This window comes from Gymnodraco acuticeps, unplaced genomic scaffold (assembly GCF_902827175.1).
Source record: "Gymnodraco acuticeps unplaced genomic scaffold, fGymAcu1.1, whole genome shotgun sequence".
Lineage (NCBI taxonomy): Eukaryota > Metazoa > Chordata > Actinopteri > Perciformes > Bathydraconidae > Gymnodraco > Gymnodraco acuticeps.
Window position 1 is genome coordinate 161,998 of NW_022992177.1, and position 23,734 is coordinate 185,731.

Genomic DNA, 23,734 nt, shown 5'->3' on the forward strand with positions numbered 1-23,734 from the left:
CCACAAGTCACATGACAGCGTTTAACTTATTCAGGCACCATAATACATCATGAATCCAAAAATCTATGTTATCAAGTTTAATCAAAAAAACGAGGACCAACATAAAAATACAGCACAATTACATTCTTAAGATGACTCATTGTCTAACAAATCCTGTACAAATATATACTCTGTGTGCTATGAAAAGAGTGTTTTCCTCTGTTCATCACAAGCGAGTCTCTCGGTCAGGAATGCAGTCCGAGGCCGGTATAAACTGCTCACAGTGTTTGGAGCTGTTCTCCTCTTTTCTTAAAGACTCCAACTCTGCACTGCCATTGGTCAGAGCATTTTTCTCCTCCATCTTAATGTGTCTTTTAAGTAGAGCAAAGCCTGGATAACATAGGAAGAAGGAGGCTGTCCGTAAGCCCAGAGTCAGGCCCAGGTACAGTGTCCTGCAAAAAAAGGAAGCAATACAGCAAGAGGACAATCAGCAATTGGCAAAATATGGGTTAAACTATTATTTTTGAATCACTAGTGGTAAGGGTATTAACAATAGCAACAATAACACCTTATATTTCATCTATCTAATACTTTTTAAATAAGCATTGCAGCCTAACAGGACAGCTGCCTTGGTCATAGATGTTTTGTCTTGTTTGAAAGTGATCTCTGTACAAGATATTCGATTGGATATTCCATAAAGCGTTTGAATAAAGTTCTACTAATAAATGTACCTGTAAGCTGAGGTGTTATATATTCTGCACGCTCCTCTTCCTCCACACATCTTATTCCCCCATTTGAGGCAGGTTGTGTCGATTATGGCTCCAAAGTATATCGGGGCAGGTATTCCAGCTGTTTTGAAATTCAAAATATGTTGTTACTTCAAACAAAGAACACATAAAGGGTTGCTTCGAAGTGAGATATCATTTGTGACATTATAAAATGACTAAACATACTTATTGTATTGGTTATAATAAGGGTTAATATAAAGCTTTTTAATGGAAAATATGTGCCTAAAACACTTGGTGACAGAAAATGATCTTTAAAATATTTTGTTTCTATACACACACATTAGTCCATCTGCTTCTGAATGTCAGCTCTTAGGAGATTTCTGTTTATTTGACATTTGCACAGACAGTAATGTACAGAATACCAAAAAGCTTCTCACCGAAGGTACGAGTGGCCAACGAGTGGATTCCAAGAGCAAAGCATTTCAGCTCAGGCCTAATACACCTATAGAGACAATAATGAGGCGGTTAAAAGGAAACTCAACTTGTATACCTTATAACACTTCAATAAGAACAATGAGGTACACTTTTTTTATGAGAAGACATAAAAAAACGCTAAGAAATAGCATTACAAAATGCTTTCATGCAAACTTCTAATTCCTGACTTTTCATTTTATTTGTGAAATATCTCCATTGACAGAGACTGTATCGTATTCAAGTTTCAATCAATTGGAGATGTAAGAAAGACAAGATGAGGTGTTTCTCCAACGTATTGCTGTATGTGGATTGAGTCTAATGATTCCACAAGGGGTTTGAAGACGAACCTGACGAGCAGCATGAAGCCTGGTGTTCCTCCCAGAGAGATGATGAAGGAGCTGAGGACTGACAGGGCCAGGAAGTAAGGAAAGACTTTGTCACAGCTGTCACTGCGTGGACACTGTCCCAGAGAGGCCGTCAGGTTGACTTGTTGGGTGTCAGGCAGTGCTACACAACTGCAATTCGCAAACACCTAAACAAGAAAAGTTAATGAATGATAGATGACACACTTTTAAGGGAAAAGTAGCGCAAATACATCTGAAATGTCATTTGTTAATCCGTAGGCATCAGGGAAAATGGGTATGAGATGAATAAAATGTTGCAATTAAGCCAAAATATTGAGCTCAATTTGTTAATAAATTATACTGGGAAATCTGGATGTGACATGAAATCAGTGGTGGATGTCCAACCGTATATTTGCCGGAGCCAGTGGACGAGGAGCATCCGGCCAAACAAGGGGACACGTAGGTGATCCCGTTCTCTCCGCACACTGGATCCCAATCCCTTCTGGAGCACAAGCAGCCCGAATTACATTCGGAGAAAAGAGACTGTTCCTGATAAGACAAGCCTTCGACTCTGCATGGGACAACATGAAGAACATGCATATATTATTGACAGCTCATGTGAAAAATTCATCAAATATGAAGCTACAACAAGGAGTATGAAAATAAAGGCAAAGAAAGGCAACAAAACACGAAAGAGAGTTTTGGCTGTACTGAATCATTTTAGAATTTCCCCAAACTCAAACCCACTGTAGCTCCTTCCTCTGATGTTACATATTCCACTAAGACATGAGGAAGTGTATCCAGACTTCACATACTGTACCCGGTATATGAGACTGTGACGCCTGCCACCTTGGAGTTCTCACAGCCCATGGCGAAGAAGAAGAGCGACAGGAAGAAACCCAGCAGGGAGGTCCCAAAGGCAAATTTAGCTGCTCCCATGATACCCAGCTTGTACTTCTTCATGACAACCCCTCCAGAGAACATCCCAAGGGCCACAGCCGGGATGTTAATCATGCCTACACAAACCACAGAATATAATAGATTCTTAAAGGAACAGAGGAGGAGGATATAACATGAACTAGCAGTACCAGGCAGCAACATTGCTCCCTAAAAGAAATCAAAGTCAGAGCACTTATTCATATGATAGTAGTAGTCTCATTCATATATAATGCAAAGTGTATTGAAGTCATGGCATGAAACATGAAAATGACTTTAGATATTGGAGGAAAAAAAATGCATTTCTACTCGTCTAACTTTACTTATGCTGTTATGTGGGTTGACTAATTAATGAGTCTTATTAAGAAAAAAGTGTTTTTTTAAATGAATGCCAATAAACGGAAGTACACAATGTCCAATGGTTTCATTAAACCTGGCTGTCATTTAGAAGCTGCAGTGTTTACTTGAGAGGGATGTGGGAGTCAGCACATACAAAATGCATCAAACACTGGCTCATGAAACCATTATGATAATCATACAGCTCTCATTTCTTTGCATTCCTTAAATACTTGTCTTACAGTGAAGCAACACAGGCCCATCTACCAAGATGAAATGACCAGACGGACAGACAAAACATCTTTTTAAACATTGGTAATAAACAGTCTGCTTACCCATGAGGAAATTGGCTTTTGATGCTGACTGGCCGTAGTGTTGCTCGATGTATTTGGGTTTGTAGGTGACCATCCCGATGAGAGAGTTGAACTGAATGATGGTCACGCATAAAAAAGTGACATACACAGGATTTCCAAGGAGGCTCTTCAATGTGGGCACAAATTCTGTGTGGGGAAGTTTATGGAAACCACTTAAAAATAGGCTTTGATTTACTTACAGCTAAGATTTTTGATGCTTTTCTAAACCTTTTAATAATTTACATGTTATATATTTAATTACAATATGTTGAAAATAACAGACTGTAAGTTTATTTGAATAGTATTTTGTTAATGGGTATAAGGAAAATAGAAAATTCATAGGAAGAAAAGAAAAAATCAGCTTGCATAGTAGAAAGAGGGACTCGTGATAGCACTTTTTTCGACAACCTTTAAGATTTACCAGACTGCATACAGATTATGATGCCACTACTCACATTCAAAATGTACATCATTTTAACTTGGTGTGACTATAATCATACCTTTGGCCATCTGGTGTAGATTAGCCGGCTCCTCAGGTCTGAACTTGTGCTCCATGGTTGGGGAATCTTTGATAAACCTGGTTTGCTCGGGGGTGCAGCTGCTATCGTGTTTATCCACGGGCATGGGCAGTGATTTAGGCAGGAACCAGAAAGGAACTGCAGACATGAGGGTGATGGTCCCAGCGATAAGGTAGCCCAGCCACCATGCACCCACCCAGCGGGCATCACCAGGGGTAATGGTCAGCGTCTCTGAAAAGACAAGACTCCTGTTAGCACATATGTTCATCATGAAATGTAGTTTGCTTTATGCGTGTCAGCCGCACTCCTGCCTGCCTACTCCTTTTTAATACTTCAGGACTGAAATGGAAATATGTCATGGGACTTTATTGCGACATGAATTTTAGTCCTGTTTTATTATTATTATTTTACATATATTATATATTTAAAAAGCAGAATGTATACATTTTTAAAATGCCTTACATACACTTATAATGTTCAAAGTCAACATTTCTAAACAGCAGGTGATGTTACCTGACTTTAACTGCCATTTTTTCATTGTGTCCATGTATTTGTTATTAACTGTAAATGTATTATTGTATGTATGAGTTGATTTGGAACCAAAATATTTTCCGTATTGGGGATTAATAAAGATTTCTGATCTAATTGTGTTTACAACAGCTTTAATGCGTTTCCCAGTCAGAATTAACTGTATGACAGGATTTACTCTGCTCTAAATAATTTCCACTTGGCAGGTGTGTTGTGTCTGGCACAGCTCTAGCATCCCCATGTACAGCAACCTATTTCTCAATCCAATTCTTAACAGAGAAGTGTGAGTGCATTTCTGCAGCGTGAACAAATGATAATCCACAACAACAGTTTACAAATCTTAACATTGTCATTGCATCAGTCATGGTTATCAGTCAGATTACTTACCCAAGTCAACATAGCCAATGTCAACATAGATCTTGGCACACAGAGACCCCAGCAGATACCCAAAGACAGGACCGATAATTGATATGGTTTGGACACATCCTAGAATATACAACAAAGAAATATATTTTCATTTATCCACATCTAGCACCTACACACATAACATCCTATGCTTAATTTTTATTCTGTATTTGTACTGTAATACATTCCCTTTTTGAATACAATCAATCCAAGTCTGTTTTCTTTTAGCAAAAGTATGTACACTATGCATTAAACATGTAGTCATTTTATCCCCCTATAGGACTCATCATTGCACACTGTACTGTATAGCCTAACTGGATGGTCCTCACTTAGTATGCGTAGGATGCAGCATTGGATTTTATTATTGTATAAAGCCATTTTAGGTAAGCTTCAACTGTATATTTGTGCCAGATTTGTTCCAGTTTGTGACTCTTACAACCTCAGATCCAGTGCCTGGATACGGGTCCAGGTACCTGCTGTGCGGACTGAGGCTGGAAAAAGGAGTCTTTTTTATTATGGTCCTTGGTCTTGGAATTACCTTCAATCAAGCCTCAAACTGAGGGCACTTGTCCCAATAGCGTGTTTTTAATTGAAGTTGTCTGAGGTCCTTATCACAAGCTGCTCTTGCAGTAATAAGTAGTGTACCCAAATATGCACAATGTAGTGACTAGTGACTGCTTTTCGTCTTCTTGTTTACTTAGTTGTGTTTTCTGTATTTTATATGTCTGTGTTATGTGTAAGAACGTGTGCCGTTGCTGCCTTCTTGGCCAGGTCAGCATTGTAAATGAGATTTTGTCTCAATGTTTTCATCTGGTTAAATAAAGGTTAAATAAAAAAAATCCCAATTCATCCTAGTAGTACATCCTATGTTCTTATTGTAGAGGAAACTTCTGTGTAGCTATGCAGTGGGAGTCACCGACTCAGGAAGGAGACACGGTAGGAGCAGTAGCTTTGATGTCAAACACTGGTGGTTTATTTGGAGTTAACGGCCGGAGGATTCACATCACAAGTCCAAGAGTCAGAGGTTCTGACTTCACGGTAGAGTTGCCACGTCAATTCTGGAGAGCCTCTCTCTTGCCAGCCCATCTAACTGGTTTCGCAGAGAGTAAACAACATATTTGAGGAGATAGCCTAAACAGTGTGGGAACACGGAGCTACTTGCGTCGGACACTTATGACCTCGAAGATTTCACCTTGGAGTCCACAAATACAGAGAAGGAAGTGTCCCAGTGTACCCACAACACAGACCATCTGTAACCCAGTATTGACCGGTCACAGAATGGGAACAATAACATTATTGGCTAAGCAGCCTGTGTCCTTAAAGAAGGTAAACAGACATCAAGGTTTGTCCTGTATGTCACATCTTGGCGTCTATGACAATTATTTCCATAACACTTATAATACACATATAATGGAAATCCACTTATTGAAGGAACGGCAATGATAATGAAGTGACCTTTATTAATGATACCACGTGAAGCTACTAACATAGCAAATGAGTAAGGTGCATTACCAATATAGAGGGCAGCATTCTCTGTTTGTGCGTAATCATCAATATAGGAGATTCCCAAAGGCTGTACTGGAGTCTCTCCAATTCCCCGCAGGATATTTCCCAGAAGCACATAAATCCACATTGAAACACTGGACTCTCGCTCACAGCCTGCAGTTCAAAAAGACATTTGAAGTGGATTAAGTATTGAGAAGTCAAACCCTCTTGAAAATGGTCAAAAACTGACAATTAATTGAATGTATGCATTCTCTTCTATATTACTTCGTTTTTTTGTTAATTCATATTATCAACCATGATGAGAAATCTGGTTTTGGTGCATCATATCTCAATGACAAAACTCTAGGAGAGTCAGAGTAAAGTAGAAAGAAAGAATTTGCCAATATTCCCAAATTGTGAATGGACACATTTTTGTGTTTTTTTTGTTTTTTTACTAAGCAGCCTAATCTTACCTCTAGAGTTCAGTAACGAGGGACTGTCACCTGCCCTGGTGGACTCAGGTGAGCTTGCTGGACATGGAGAGAGGTTATTGGTTGAATTCACTGACCATCTAACTGATGTTTCGATCTTATAGCTGTGTAAAAAATACCAATGTGACTGTTAACAAGGGAAGGGAGAAAGCATCAGGTATCGTTAGATACTTACATAGTGAAGCACAAATACAAACATCATTTTAAAAATGCATTACAGTCAATACATTGGCTTTGTGGTGCTTGAATACTTAAATGAAATAAATACTGTACATGGGAGAAGTTTGTGAGCTACAATGCATGCATACAGATTTGACATTTATCTTACCGGCCAATGAGGAAATGGGGCATGGCGATCAAGAAGGTCCCAAAGGACATCAACACACAACCAATTGCTATGATCTTGGGCCGGTGAAGTTTGGCACCAAAATAACTCACAAAGGCAATGACCAACAAATTCCCTACAAGGTTGAGATGATCAGTAAAGAAGACAGAGGTGAGTCAATGTTGAAAAAATGTATACTAGTATAGTATTCTTCAGAGAGAAAATACAGAATAAATTATCTAAATGATACAAGTTGATGATTAAAACCTCTTGTGAACCCTGTGTATTGTTCTGATTAAGCTGCCGAACCGCAGCTTAATCACGGCTTAATCGCAGCTTAATCGATAGCTAACGCTATCTTCAAGAGATTTCAAAACAAGGGATATTAATTTATATTTATTTAGATAACCATACCAGACATTCACCTTGATTGAACCAAGGGCATATTAGTAAACAGTCCGCAGCTAATTATACCTCCAAGGTGGGCACATTAATGCTTTTTTGTGCGTCTACATACCACTGCTAAATGGGTGTCTATAATTTACAGTATCAGTACCAGACCTACCAGAGAACTGTATAGGTTTTGATCAAAGCCAGTGTGAATAAACGTATTTATCTAGAGCATAAACAGGCAGTATTTGAAGTCTAGTCCCCAGTCTGTTGTGCATTTGAACCAACCATCACAAAATTCCTCAGTTTCCAGCCTACATTAAATGTTCTACCCTTCAAAGGGTTTCTGGCTCATTAAGAGTCAACTAGGTACACAACCATTGTGTGTATTCAAAGCTCAGGGGGCGTTGTGCGGATGCTTTAGTGCTCTCAGGCATGCAAGTACTTATTCTTGGTTTATTTGCATTAGCATCTTAATGCTCCAAAACTATTTAGCCAGTAAATAGAGAGACACATTTGCAATAACGAATTGAGATACTCACCTACTTCAAAGCTCCCGTCTATGATTCCGATCAGATAACTGGGGATGTCAAATCTTCTTTCTAGTTGTGTAATTGTGCTCTTCATGTAGCTGCCAGATAAAGCCTTGGCAAAGTAAGCGAAGGACAAGGAAGCAAGGAACCTCTAGAGAGATACAGAAAGAGGAAACACAACAATGTGTCAAACACTGTGGCCCTGAATGACTTATGACTACATTTAAATTTGAAATTGTATGTTTTTCCTGTTATATTACATTATTGTAAACCCTGTAGCCTAAACATCTCAGCGCAACAGTGGAAAGGTAAACAAAAAAGGAAGGTGAACTGAAAAGAGAATATAAAGACATGAAAAAACAATGAAGGGATAGAACGTATATCTCCAAAAAAAATGTGAACAGTATGTTTTTAACAGTTGATTACCCTGAACTTTAAGTATAATTCAACTGAAAAACCAATACAAATAATACAAAACCGCGGCGCAGCCGTAACGCACCGCAGCCGTAACGCACCGCAGCCGTAACACGCCGCAGACGGACCCGGTGGAATCTAGGGGTAAGAGAGGAGCCCTCAACCAGTGCAGCAGCAGCCACTAGCAGCTGACTGTTGCTATCTGTAAACTATGCCTCCGAAACATAATTTCAACCAATCAGCGTCGTCGAACCACGTCTGTGTCTGCATATAATGTTCGTATTTAGTCTCCTGATTTTAAATGGGAATTCAATCATTTGAGTGTTTCCAAAGAACCGGTGTTCTGCAGTTTGTCGTGGGCCTACTGTACTGTTGCACAGTTTTTACTGTAGAAACTATGTCCAGGACAAGGTATTTGGAAGTTTTGGAAGATTCATAGCTAACCACACTGAAGATTATGGAGGTATTGATCAGTCTTCTCATATCTCTAACATCACCAGAAGTCATAATTTAAGGGGTCATTACTCAAAATGTTCCCTGTGTGGTTTATTCACCATTACAATAGCCCCACCTAAAATAATTTCCACCAGCCGCCACTGCTAAGGACACTGACAGTCAGTAACAAAGGGAGGATTAGAGAAGCCAACCCCACTAGGACACAGATTCATCCACTGCACTATGAGCCGACAGCCCGACTGACATGAAGCATAATTGGAAACAGGTGAGAGGAAACCATAGCCTGCACTCTCAGGGATGAAAATAGCCTGAGCTCTAAGGAGTAGCACAACCCTATACAAACCACCTTTCTTAGTTAACTGAATGTCGTTTAGAGGCAACTATGAATTCACACATCACATCGTTTTGACATGGTGTTGTTATATTACAATTCACAGATGAATTTTAAGACATCAACATTGATGAGCATTTATGGTCCAAACCGGTTTGGTGCCTTTCACAAAACACTGAAAACAGATGTTGTGTTTCCAGGGGATGGCTTTTAAGGTCACCTATTATGCAAAATCCACTTTTTCCATGTCTTTTATACATATGTGTTCCCTCTGCGTTAAGAGATTCGGAAAGTTTCAACAAAAAAGATTATCTCTTTTTTCCTGATCCATTTATATCAAAATCGGTCTGAAAATGAGCTGATCTGATTTTGGCCACTTTGTGATGTCATCATGTTTCTGGACGTGTTTCATTGTGGTGATAGTGAGGGTAGACAATAGTTTTGTTGACAAGACAGTAGTGACGGCCATCTTGGTGACGTGTGTTGTTCTGCGAGACCAGAGATGTAGTTCATTGAGCATTTCACACAAACAAATGTGTTACTTCACAGTTTTACGACACATTTTTTTTTTGATTTGCAAAATTATCTTTTAAATTGACAAACATCATAGGCCTATGTGTAATTCGTGGCACAATTCAAACGGGATCGAAAGATAATCTTTCTCTGTCAATTGACTTCAATACATAATTTTTTCGAAATAAGGTCCCATGGAGGTCCACCGGAAGGGGAGGGACTTCGCCACTCTATGGGCATCTTCCAACGCCGCTGTGTGGACGGGCCCAGCGCCGTACTGTGAAGACGGGAGAGCTTGTTGGTCCCTCTCTACATTCACAGAGGGCCCGCTATAGTAACTCAATGAGAGAGTAATGTCAAATGCAGTACAATTGACCAATCATATCTTCCCTCTAAATGGGTGGGCTTTATTTTCGCGGACAAGGTCCGCCCGCTGTGAGGTTTATACATGTGTATAAAGTGGTGCAATGACGCATCCTAAAACCCGGAAGTAAGCTGCGTTCGGGTTCCCTCGATACAAAAGCAATGGGATTTCTCCATAGGATTTTGGAAAATAGCTCGAAATAAGGTCTGTGGAAAACGAACCTGTTAGATAAATGCACGTTGTGTTCAGCAAGATAATATCCACACAGGGCTCGACAGTAACGGGTGCCAGGTTGCCATTGGCAACCATTCAGACAAAATGTCAACCACTTCTTGGCCACTTCAGTGGCAACCTTTATATATAGTCTATGGTGGCAACCAGTTTTTAACATACATAAATAAGGACAGCAAACCGCTAAATGTGCACCCCAAAATAGATAAATGTTAATTATTTGTTGTATTAAGAGTGATATTTAATTATTGTTGTGACCAGTCGGAACCTGATATACTTAAGTTGCACGTGCATTGGTGTGATTACGGAGCCAGAAAGCGATGCACATTTACTCGCGTGCGCGGTGCGCCGTGTGTTTGTTTTACAAAAAATGGCGAAGCAAATTAAGTTGTTTGACTGTGGGGTAAAAGGTTCGGCCAACCCGTCAACATCTCAAATGAATGTTCAAAATGATTCAACTGATAAAGATCAAGAACCTGAACGAAAAGCAAAGAGGACATGTGTAAAGTCTTGGGAGGCGAAATATATATGTACATTCTGCTGCGTGCGTTGTGCATTCACTTCCGGTAAAAGTTCATTCAAAATAAGAGTCCCGATCTTATTACTACCAAAATAAAAGTGCAAAACGAAACTTTACCATACAATGGCATACAAATATAATCACTTCTATAAAAAGGTAACACATGTTAAATATAGTTAGACATATTATAGGTAATTTACAGCATCCATAATTAATATCTAATTCTTAACTATGAATGGTTTTCATTTATTTAACATTAGAAATGTATTAGTCTGGCCAATCCAAGACTTCAATGCTGAAGGGCCAATGGATCTATGGTGGGGGTCAGCACAAAGGTCAAGAAAACCCACATTTGAAAGGGAGACAATGGATGACCAAGAAACTAGTGACTTGCTCAATTCATTTGTGAGGGATCTGTGAAGAACATGACAACAGCTCTGGTTGTCCACCCTCAATTGCTGGTATTTTGCATACCAGCAATTGAGGGTGGACACGTTTCCTACCACTTAAGTTTCAAATAATTGTGTTAATTACTTATTGTAAAGCATTTGAACATTCTTTTGTGTCACATTTTCATTATTAAGTTGATGTATAACTGCATAGTATCTTCATTATTTAAAATATAAGGTGACTAAAAATGGCCACTATATTTTCAGTTTTGGCAACCAAAACTTAAAAAAGTTAGCATTGAGCCCTGCCACATATGTACCCTACTTTTATTATTTTCGAATCATAAATCTAATCGATAGATGTATGATCGATATATTTATGATTAGCATAAGTTTGTTCATGATGGCTCACTTCAGTGATAGTGATGACATCGATGCGAAATTATTAACCGAGTCATTTTCAAGATTGAGTTACAATGATAAACTGGAGTTCAGAGTACTTCATCCAAAAGGACAGGAGGATGGACTTTGTGATTTAAGTGATTTGATCATCAAAGGTAGGTCTAAGTCATTTTCAATATGGGCTGCCGTGCCGACTTAATTCATTTGTAATTGTTACTTGGCTGTGGGTGCCCTGTCATGATAGGTGTTTATATAAATGGTGTTGTTTTGTGTGGTAGAGGCATTGAGACGTTAAGCACCCCGGGCCGCTGTTTTGATATTCCGCTGAAGTATACGCTGTGACGTAATAACTCTTCTTTTTTTCTCCGAGGGAATGGGGGTGGGGGTCAGAGGGCCTAGGTATAAAAGTCACGGCTCGCCACTACTATAATACATGATCTGTTTGGTATTTCAAGCCAAACACTTCGGAGACATCTTTTGTATATATCTTATTTTTGAAAAAGAGTACAATGCGGGTCTTTTAAGTGTAAGCACCAATGAAATAGTAGATTGTGAAGTTATGTGGGTATACCAAATATAATGTAGCTACTTAGATCCTGAACAACATGAGTAACTAGAGAATGCAATTGCTGAAGAAATTGCTAGTGGGAATGCTTTATGCTGAAAAGCTGACGCTAAACTGCTATGCTGAAATGTAATATGTAAGAAGAAAGTGAAGAATTTAGATTGAAATTATACATGAACACTGGGGGCTTGAATGTGTGATGAGAGAAGAAAATAAAGTAAAAAGGCTTGGAAAAGCAGCAGAATATTTGAACTGCAAACTTTTGAACTAACTTGATGGTAAATGATCTGTCGCCATGCCAACGGCATTTGATGACATCCCATAATACGCTTAGATGCGTTGATGGCTGCATCGTTACCAAACATGTGAAGTTTTGGGCCATTTGGAGCATTTTCACTGAAGTTATGAGAAAACCGTGTTTCATGGCGAGCATTGTGTTGCCATGGCAACGACATTTGAAGAAATCTCAAAACTGTCCCGTAGATGTCTTCACGGCTGGACTGTTAGCACACAGGTGAAGTTTGAGCACTTTTTGAACATTTTCATAGGAGTTATAGCGACATCGTCTTTTATGGCGAGGGATGCGTTTCCATGGAAACGGCATATGATGAAACCCCACAATTGACGTAGAGCTGTTGAGGGCTGGACCGGTGATATACAAGCGAAGTTTGGGGGACAATCGGACCGTGTCCATTGGAGTTACAGCGACATCGTGTTTTATGGTGAATGGAAATATGATGACACCCCATAATTGACGTAGAGCTGTTGGGGGCAGGACCATTAACCATTATCTGAAGTCTGCTTATCTGAGCATGTCAGTTGGAGTTATGACATCATCGTGTTCCATGACACAGGTGTTTATATTTGAGCTAACGACGTGTCCAGAGATCAAAGGTTTCCATGGTGATATATAAATAAATGTGGCAAAGGCTCAAATTTGTTGAACAACACATTTGTAACAGGTTTGTTAATTGACCAAAAAATATGAACAGTTGGAAGATTGAAAATGGGATTATTATTATGATTATTTGTAGGTCATTGAAAAGTAGAATCATTTAGAAAGTTGTGAACATTGAAGTTTCTATTTTAGAAAAGCTGACACTGTAGTGCATCGCTGGTTTTAAAAGTGATTTATAAGAGTCATGTTTAAAGATGTGCAATACTTAAAACGTTTATAAAGGTCCTCTGAGTGTGTGTCATTAGTTAGCTGATAAAATGTTAGGGATAAATACCTTGACATATTGACTACAAGAGCTTGAATCAAACAAGCAACCTTGTATTTGAAAGATTAACTGACATAGCAACAGTCGCACGTATAAGTGGTGTGGCTGGGTAGCCTACTTTAAATGGCTTCATGAATAGAGGGGACTTGAATGTGAAATAAGAACAAGAAAATAAAAGTCTAAATGCATGAAAAAGCAGCAGGAAATATTTGAATTGAAAACTTTAGAACTAAAAGCATAAGTCACCAATAATGTCTAAAATATGCAGTGTTGGGACTAACGCGTTACTGTAACGCAACTACCTTTTGCGGTTACTAGTTACCTATTCCCATTCAGTAACGCCGTTATAGTTACTGTGATTTAAATGGGTGCGTTACTGCGTTACATGATGTGATCCAACTGAACCGAATCTCCCTGCGGATGTAATTTACAGGCGAATACAGTGATGTCCTCTCACAGTACCATGGAAAAGTGAAAGTGACCAGAGAGGAGTGATGATTGGTTAACGCGGGGTAACATTTCAGGGTAAGCCACTCAGAGTCAGAGTTGGGCGGGTCTTGCCTTATGGAGAAAATACACAGACACACAAACACTTGCTAACACACACACATACACGGCAACGCCCACTACCCACCACCACCACCACCACCACCACCACCACCACACACACACACACACACACACACACACACACACACACACACACACACACACACACACACACACACACACACACACACACACACACACACACACACACACACACACACACACACACACACACACACACACACACACACACACACACACACACACACACACACACACAATGGCAGATGCAAGTATCAGCGAGAGCAGCAGCGCATGTACAACTTGGAGATTACTTATAAGGCTGAAAGCACCTCTTCTTAAGTTTATCCACCATTATTGATTTTTGTTTATGCTAAATGGCCAGATGTAAGGTCAATTATTTCACTGTTAGTTTGTTTTTGTGAGGCTGAAAATAGTTTGTGTGTCTTCAGTGTTAGTCTGATAGTTTATTATTTATTTAATTGTTACTGCCAAAAGAGTGTAGTTCTTGTTTAATTGTTACGCTGCCAACATAGTGTAGTTGTTTTTATTTCATATTGCACTACAAGTGCACTACTTAGAACTTGATTGTTGAGGCTACCATAAAGATGCCTGTCAAAATGTCTAAACATATCTTTTGTGTTTTATTGTTCCACTACATTTCATAATGATAATTGCTACAATGATGGGGAGTTGTCTTTTCTCTTAATGTGCCACAGAACAACACAAATTATTTGTTATTATTTTTAAAGTAAAGTAACTTGTTACTAGTTACTTTTATAATTTAGTAACTAATAAAGTAACTAGTTACTTTTTTGAGAGCAGTAACTATAACTATTACTAGTTACTTTTAACTTAAAGTAACTTGCCCAACACTGAAAATATGTGGAACATGTTGAAGTCAGTATGAAGTCTCCATCAGACGGAAAATAATAGGCTGAGACAGTCTGTTAAACTCCAGTGACCACGTCATTAGTCTGCTGCTCTAATTATGTCAGTTGGAGTTATGACATCATCGTGTTCCATGACACAGGTGTTTATATTTAAGCTAACGACGTGTCCAGAGATCAAAGGTTTCCATGGTGATTAGTGAGAGGAAAGCATTTTCATTGTTCTGAATGAGAGATAAACCTGTTACATGTGAACGTTTTGTTGAAGAACCGTAACAGATATCGGTGAAATTTCAAAGCGTGAAGCATGTCAAGAAACTTGAGCATCTGAAGTGTACTTTTTGTGTACTTTCGGGTGAATAATGTGGCTTTTTTGGCAGATTAACTAAAGGTGCGGCTGCTGTGGTGGGGAAAGGTGAGGCTGAATTTACAATGGCTTTTAATGCGTTTTTGTCACTTCAAGAGGCATTTTGTTTAATTTTTTTTGCTTAATTTTTTTTAATCTTTCAAGTTACGAGATGTTTTCCTACGTTTGTCATGAAAAATTATGTCTCAGGAATGTAGGGTTTGGGAATTATGGCAGGTTTAAAAGAAAATATGAAGTCAAAATTAAAACTATCCTCCACTCTAGCTGTGACATCACGCACTCTAAAATCTGAAGAAGGCCTCTTATGGGATGTATCTCTGGAATTATGAAAGTTATGAATGATAAAAGTAATAGCCATTGATTCCCGACCGAGCTGAACGTTTTGATGTTTGAACGGAGTTTCTGCGATGTTCAATGTGGGAGAAGAAGCAGCGCAAAATAACCCGACGGAATAATAAAGAATTTTGTGCGTAGCATAACAGATAGTTGGAATGCTGTGTCAGCAATCAGCATTCACACTAAATTAACTTGAAAGCTTAAACCAGGATTAATACAGTGGCTCAAAAACCAGCCTGCTTATTAAAATCCCAATGACCCGAAATTCTGCAGCAGTCATACTGTGGTTTTGGGACACAGCTTGGATCTTATATCTTGGCAAAACATTCAAACTTTAGGTCATGTGAACTATTACCCAGAGCACGGCAATCACAATACAGCTGAGCGAGAAGTTAACCCAATCAAAAAAACACATGATTCATTTTAGGAGTAGTGCTGATAATCAATACAGATTGTTTTTTTTTGTGGAAGATATTGGTCAAAGAGATGCAAAAAAACAAACAAAGTGTCTCTTTCCAGCAAACATGACCTAATCTTCAATTGTTCTTGTGTGCAGATTAAAGAAGGAACCATTTTTTGTATACCAAATTACCTGTGAACTAGGGAGCATTAGCTATTGTCCATGAGAAAATGCACACTTCCTGTGGCAGCTGTAGATAAATAGCACACCAGGTAATAAGAAAAATATGTATTTCTGATTTAGTTTAGTTTAGTTTATTTATTTATAGTGTCGTAGACAGTCCCCATTTGGGGTGAACTGTCCCTTTAAAAAACAGTGGGGTCTCTGCGTGATGAGGTAGCTATGGCAACAACCTGGGTGGTTTGCAGCTGAATAATAAGCCTCTCAATGTAAGAGCAGGCTTCCCTCTAATGTCAAGTGCATAATTATGATTCAAACCACAGTGGATACAATGCTACTGCAGGAAGTCTGAAGCACAAGCACACATTCATGATGTTGACTTTGGGCTCTAAAGGCTTACACTACCATGATGGGCCGTATCTCATTTCTGGGATTTCCCCTCCTCGACTCCTATCCTCGACTCCTATCCTCGTGTCTTAGTCCAGCAGCAGGCGGTTAGAAAAATGAGAACTCCTCTGAGCCAGGCCCGGTTCTACGGGGGTGCATAAGGGTGTATTGCACCCTCAGTTGAGTCGTTATGCACCCTCATTTGAAAAATTAAAAGTGACATTTTTTTTTTAAAGTGAAAAGAAATCTATATATTAAAAGTGAAAAATATTACATATATAATAACAATAATAATAGTAGTACTAATAATAATAATAATAATAAAAAGAAGAAGAAGAATATAGTTGAAATAAAATAAATTGTAATTGTGGTTAAATAACATTGTCTGCTGCATTTATTTGGTCAATTTAAACGGTCGCCTAAGTAACGTTATTATGTCAGGTGCGCGTGACCTGTGCCCCTGCGCGTTCGTCATCTGCAAGGTGCTTACACAGCAGTCAATGATGGACATCAGAAAATGGTTAAAACAACCAGCCCTTAACGCCAGCAGTAACACTGCATCTACTGCAGGTAATAACAGTTCAGATCATGGGGACATTACCTCACTGTCGTGGACACTAACGCCCGACTCTCCGGCTTTGCCCGCCTCGCCCACGGAGGCAGAGCAGCCGTCTTCGTTGCCCCAAACACCGCCACCCCTCGGCGGCCCGCAAGTGCCAGAGGACCTCGGCAAAACAGAGCCTGCCCAGGTATATTTAAAAAAGTACTCAACTCGCCTGTACAGTGGGGTAAGGCGTTCATTTTGCAGCTCATGGTTTCAATACAGAGATTGGCTGGAATATTCATGTAAAAAATATGCCATCTTCTTCTATGCCTGTAGACATTTCGGTCTTAAAAGGGGAGTGATTTGTAAAATATCCATAAAGAAAAAGTAAATCTGTTTACAGTTCTGTTTCATATGGGTGTTGAGAGATGTATCCACAGATCTTTTCATTTTGCTCTCAAAGTGCACCAGATTGATGCTTTTAACTTCAATATTTAAAAAAAAAAAAAAAATCCCGGGAGGGCATGCCCCCGGACCCCCTTAGAGGAGGTGAGGACCCCCCTAGAGGGTGTTACTGTAGGTCCACTCCCCACTTATAAAAATAGCACTTTACCACTGCACCCTCTCTAATCTCAGATGCACCCGAGTCATTTTGTTCTGGAACCGGGCCTGCTCTGAGCGGTCATATTAAAGAGACGTCCATTAATGACGACAGGAGGCACAGCAGCCCTCTGTCTGATGGACAGATGTGTTCATGATGACTTATATATTTACTTTTAATTCATTCACAGTGCGGTATAATGAGACAATAACAGGCTACAGATGCGGACACACACACACACCCACACACACACACACACACTATATATATGTATATATTTATATACATATATATATATACAATTTCAGAGTCAAACAAGTATGAGAGCACTCTCATAATAACCTAACACTATCAGAGACTGGATATATCCCCCCCCCCCCCTCTGGTCGCTACAATGAGGAAAATAAATTACGGGCCAAAAGTTTTATTTACAAGTATTAAAAGTAAGCAGAGGACACCAAACCAACTAAGACCTGTCTGTCCACTGCATCTACGCACACACTGTACCACACACACCTAAACCACACACACCTACAGCTCCTAAAGCATATAATCAGGCTACAGCCGTTGTGTATTTTATTATGTGAAGCACTAAATGGTTTTAGAAAAATATTGACTCTTTGTTTGTAGATATCTACTAAACTAAAGCAAATAAAGAGAGTAGGCCTGTTATACTGAGTGATATATATTATACACACTGCTCTGCTTTCTGCACGGACCTCACAGCTGTTCTCTCTGTAAACATTGCTTCGCGATGAAAACAGTTAATAAAATAATATCCAGGGGATGCATGCAGAGCTGTCATTGGCTGAGATAATTCCGACCGTGCGCCGGAAATGCATCCACGGAGGAGCAATGGAGGACCCATCAGTGTATCCTCGATTATAGCTCCTCCAGAGAGCCTCCTCGACGCTCGATCCTCGGCCCTCGAAGTGCATTTAAAGAAATTAGATGTCCTTCAACATGGCGCGCTGAAATTAATTTCCGGGTCACTACCGGAGGACCGAGGAGTCGAGGAGGGGAAATCCCAGAAATTAGATACGGCCATGGTGTCGGCATTTTACCTGATGGCAACATCTCAAGAAATTGTCTCCACTTATTGACACGGGGAATGGTATTGTACAACAGGGAACATCCTTCAAGATGTCTTCTTAAAACATACTGTTTTTTTAAATTGTCATTCATTTGTTGCCTCATTGTTGCTATGGACACCACTCTGCTACGGTAATGTTTACCTTTGTTACACTGTTTTTCTCTTATTAAATATGGTTTGCACCAAATCCTGTATATTTTGGAACAAAAAATATCATATTTATCAACAGTCTTGTGGTGATATAGGTGTAATTTATTTCTGATATTATTAACCAAATATTTAAAGTTCATTAAAATGTTTTACTTTTTAAAAACTCAGAATGCCTCAAGGTTCAAACATAAAATAAATAAATAAAATACTATGTCATTCTCTCCATCTAACAAATTGCTCATGTTAGAATGAAATACAATCCTAACGGGGGCTTTACAAACATAAATTGGCAGCGTTTATGTGCTACAAGCAGACACAACAGTCATCTTTAGGAGTGCATGTAATATCAAAAGCACCTCAGTTAGGTTTATTGTAGGATTACCCCATACGGAAGGAAACCCCACAAAAAGGCAGCATGACTGAAATTCCTTGTTATTGTTGCACAAGTATTTCACTAAGCAGCTTTCTAATGATTGTCCAGTGCTCCTACTAATCCAATAAAGACGTACAGACCCTTTATTCTGACCTCTTTTACTGGAGCAAAACACTTTGTCCAAGGAATTTCTCACAGGGACTTAATACCCGCTCCAAAGGGAACCGAGAGCAGATCCACTCAACACCTCTCATGGACACCAGCTAGGCTTCACCAGGAACATGCAGCACCCGTTACTCAAACTTTAAGTAGGTGTTCAAACATTCATGAATTTGAATCAAAACACGAAAAAGGAACCTAAAGTTTCAAGGCTCTTTAAATGACATCTATAGCTTTAAGATATGTATACACTTCATACTGTATGTACACTGCGTCTCTCTGACATACATGTGATCTCGATCATAGGAGTGGTATTTGTGTGACCCCCCTCTAGGCTAGTCAAATGACAGGCTTGCTCTCTGTCCTTTGAGGCTGAAACACTTCATACATGTTCTCACACAGTTCTCGAGTATATAATCCGGCCCGAATTAGCCAGCTGTGCGGTGAGTTTTTGCCCCTCTCTGCCACTTTAAATATCAGATGTGTGCACGGTAAAAAACAATACATTTGACATTGAGTTATTTCGAAGAAAGATCTAAATAAAAAACCTTCTTATAATTGTGGTAGTCCTGTGCTGTCTTTATGAAAATGTAATTTGTTTTAACGCCATATTTTGTACTAATTTAGTATTAGGAAAGCCATTTATAATATGCCAAATTGTTGACTAACTGAAGTACAACAAAACCCAAATTCAAAACATGCGTCTGACTTCAGTAGAGGTTGTTTTATAAATTCAGAAGGGCTTGTCAGGGCAGAGCTAGTTATTTTATTATATTTTACAAAAATGACAGTACCTTCAGGTTGGGGTGGCAGGAGTTCTTCACTGTGGGGGGGGTGGGGTTGTCATCAGGAGTCCAGCTGCCTGCGGCCGTGTTGTCCATTTTCTTCATGGCAGCCTCCTTCTTTACTTCACTATGGCTGTCTTTACTCACACCTGTTGGATCACATTTAGATTTAAAAAATATGTCAAGCTCATTTTCATCAACCCAAATTATTATTTTCATTAATAACAGTTTTTTAGTTTTCGATATAGATGGAAATATCCTTGATGCAAGTCCAAACAAGATGAGCAGAGCATTACATGTTCTTAACCTCCAGAATAAAAACACTTCTAAAACACAAATGCCACTGATGTTTAAGTACATGTCATGGCATATAATTTACAGTACAGTATGACTGTATTCATATCAAATGTAATAGATGGCATACTCTAGAATCTTCCGGGAATTAAAAACAAGCCTTAACAAGCCAATATGAAGCTCATTAAATACAGTAAATGGTATTTTTCATACCGGGGAGCAAACTGTATTTTCACAAAAACATTCTTTCCTCTAATTGCTAGTATAATCTTGCCTTAATAGCTATAATGATACTAAGAGATTATGAGATATAGTGAGGGTTGAGAAAGATAATTGAAAAAAAAGTAATGAGTGACAGAAAAATGTGCAATGAGCTTCGGGGCTTTGATCAACGAGACGTTTTCCTTCCGAAGTTCTGCTGAACTTGCCATGTGTTGAGAAAGATAGAGGGATCACCATGTTAAAAGTGTATGTGTTTTCACTATGAAATGTGAAGAGATGTGTATACAAGAGAGATCAGTGCTGTGACACTGTCTAAAAGCCAGGGTGTTTATTCAGTGACAAGAAAAGTCCCTATGGATCCCTCCACCAAACCACAACATGGCTTTGAACTGTGCATGAAAGAAAGGCAGCTGCTGACATAAAGTATTTCATACTCATCTAACCAAGACCTGCATACCACATGCGGAGACTGTGAGGCAAGTATTTCAGAACAACAGTCAAAATAGTGTTTTGAAGATTGTATCTCCCAGACAGCTACATAATCTAATGTGTGCACCATTAAACTGCCTTCCTGGAGAGTCATAACCTATTCATGTCCACATAGGAGGTAATATTTTGCATATAATAATGACACTTATTTGATCATTGTGTTCAAACTGGAGAAAATACATACCTACCATTTCCATGAGCAGCTACTGTATAGTTCAATCTTAAACTCCCTGTTTCTTCAAAACACTCCCGGGTCTGGTCATGAAATGTTTTTTTTTGTTAAACTCATGAAATAATCAAATGTACTGTCTAGTGCCCTACTGTAAATATAATAATAATAATAATAATAATAATAATAATAATACTACATGTTATTTATATAGCGCTTTTCCTGGTGCTCAAAGCGCTTAATATAAAATGTGTTAACCAGTAAACCTTTAGAGCTTGGCTGCTGTTAAGCATAATCCTGCATATAAAATCAAAGAGGTGCATAAAAGGCCTTAGTACACTACATGGGCGTAACTCAGTGAAACCCACTGATAAATACTTAGATTACTGGCAAATTCACTATGATGTTAACTTTGAGGTGGGGTAGGTAAGTTTGAGAAACCAGCTTGAGATACACTTTTTGTTACCTACCTGCCTGTCAGCCTTCCATCTGTGCACAAACTTATCTCGTGCCCTCATTGGTTATGTGCACATTCGTGGGTGTTGGAGGAGGGGCTCTGTAAGGAAGTGGCAGATTTGTTCCGGCTGTGTATTTTCAAATAGCGCACTCAAGCTGGTTTCTCCAAAATTAACTACCCCACCTTTAACTATGAGGCCTACACCAAGAAACAGGTTGTAAACGTTGCATTATGGGTGATACCACATGCACTCAGGCAGGGCCGTCCCTGGCCAACATGAGGCCCCACGCAAAGTTATATGATGAGGCCCTCTGTTTCTCGAGCGTCGACGACGACAACGACGGGGGGTGGGGTGGTGGGTGCTAGTGGAGCCTTGCAGCGGCGGAAACCGTGCCGCACCACACTAATTGCACCACATAAGCACATAGGTGCGCCGCATCTTTGGCACAGTTGAGGCACCCTCCTCAAGATGAGGCCCCCTCCGCAAGGTGAGGCCTCACACAGTCTGCATGATCGGCCTGTAGGGAGGGACGGCCCTGCACTCAGGTCAATTAGTCAATGCATATTGAGTTAGATAAGCATCTGTAGATAATGCAAAGCCCCTGCTGTTTCTCAGCTGTGTGCACTGTCTGTAGCGGTTAAGATGAGCAGTCAGTCGGCCCTTTTCTTCAGGAAGATGCAACAACATGACATATTGAGAAGTGTCAAACATATTAAAAGTTTATCAAATAGACAGTGTGTTTTCATACCCAAACTACCATAACCCTAACCCTAACTATTTAGAAGGCAAGAAAAAATACTTTGTATCCCTATATGTCAAATGCACTAGGCAAAAAGTACCAGGATATCCTTAAGCCTCTGTCCCATTATGTAAAATACATACAATAACTTGATTTGCAAGAAATATTGTTTAGGTTTTAGTTGTTTTCGACTGGAAAAGACTATTATAATGTGAAGTTTGATGTATATGTGTTAAATGTACTCAACAAAAAATAAATTAAATGTTGGATTAAAGCTTACATTTTGTCCATGTTGTTATTTTGAAAAAGTAATCACTCCAATAAAGCATAGCAATTGAATTGACTTTGACATTGCTTTGACGTCTGCCGCCAATTGTTGTCCCTTCAGTGACGTTTAAATCACATGTTTTTTGGTGGCGGACGTCATAAATAATTGGACGCAGTTTTAAAAGTATTTTATCGCATTTTTGTGTTATTGATAAACAAACTTTTCAACATCAGTCAAGCGTTGAACGTTTTTTATTTATTGTATCTATTTTTTAAGTTTTAGTTTTTTGAGTTAACCATTTGTTCTAATGCACAAATGAAAATGCGCATAAAAAGCAGGTGCCCTCAAACACACCTGATCCCGGATAGTTCCTGTCTATCACTATCACATGCATTTTTAAATCATCTCAAACCATATCGCAGCAACTTCACTTAACTGCAGTTTTGTAAACAAACACGTAAACTGTCAAGTGAACAATATGCGTAATTGTCAGTGACAGAGTATTCACTAAAAAGAACATCATGATACTTACCCAACTCGGACAAACCCTTTCCCCTCAAGGCGTCTTAAACTTCCTATTTTAAAATCGGTCTACACATTGAGGCAGAATAATCCTGTTCAGTCACAAAAGCCTTCACCGGCACACAGTCTGACCGAGTCACCTGCTCATACTGCACTACATGCTCCTCTGCAGAGGAGAACAGTGTGTTTCTGGGAGGAAGCGACAGGGAGGGAGAGCCAGACTGAGCAGCGTGTTCACAGCGAGGCACGTGATGCTAAACAGAGCTGCGAGCACAATTTACATGTCCCACATTCTCACTTGGCTCTAATACAATTTAAGCCAATAAATCTTATTCCAAAACATCTGCAAGGAAACCGTCAACAGATAATTATAAAACAAATTCTGACAAACACCTTTTTTATTTTTCAATATACAGCCTGAAATGGTATGCCACGCTCAGGATTCGAACCCACGGTCACGCAGTGATGTGGATATGGCGTGCCTGCTTTAACTACGGAGCTACAC

At 39.3% G+C, this 23,734-nt stretch overlaps 1 protein-coding gene across 2 annotated transcripts; it reads right to left on the reverse strand.

Annotated features, from left to right (window-relative positions):
* On the reverse strand, positions 1-23,376 carry LOC117538964 (solute carrier organic anion transporter family member 1C1-like). 2 transcript variants are annotated; one of them, XM_034204978.1, is made up of 15 exons: positions 23,240-23,376; positions 20,078-20,217; positions 7,835-7,976; positions 6,906-7,038; positions 6,560-6,681; positions 6,114-6,260; positions 4,584-4,682; positions 3,651-3,899; positions 3,133-3,297; positions 2,346-2,541; positions 1,931-2,096; positions 1,529-1,713; positions 1,145-1,209; positions 711-828; positions 206-431 (listed from the first exon to the last, which is right to left on the reverse strand). In XM_034204978.1, the coding sequence occupies exons 2-15, from the start codon at positions 20,171-20,173 to the stop codon at positions 206-208; spliced, it is 2,109 nt and encodes a 702-aa protein (XP_034060869.1). In that variant the 5' UTR covers positions 20,174-20,217; positions 23,240-23,376. The 2 variants fall into 2 exon arrangements, with proteins under 2 accessions (XP_034060870.1, XP_034060869.1); XM_034204979.1 differs by lacking the exon at positions 23,240-23,376 and having other exon boundaries at positions 1-431; positions 20,078-20,173.
* Between the last annotated feature and the right edge of the window lie 358 nt (positions 23,377-23,734).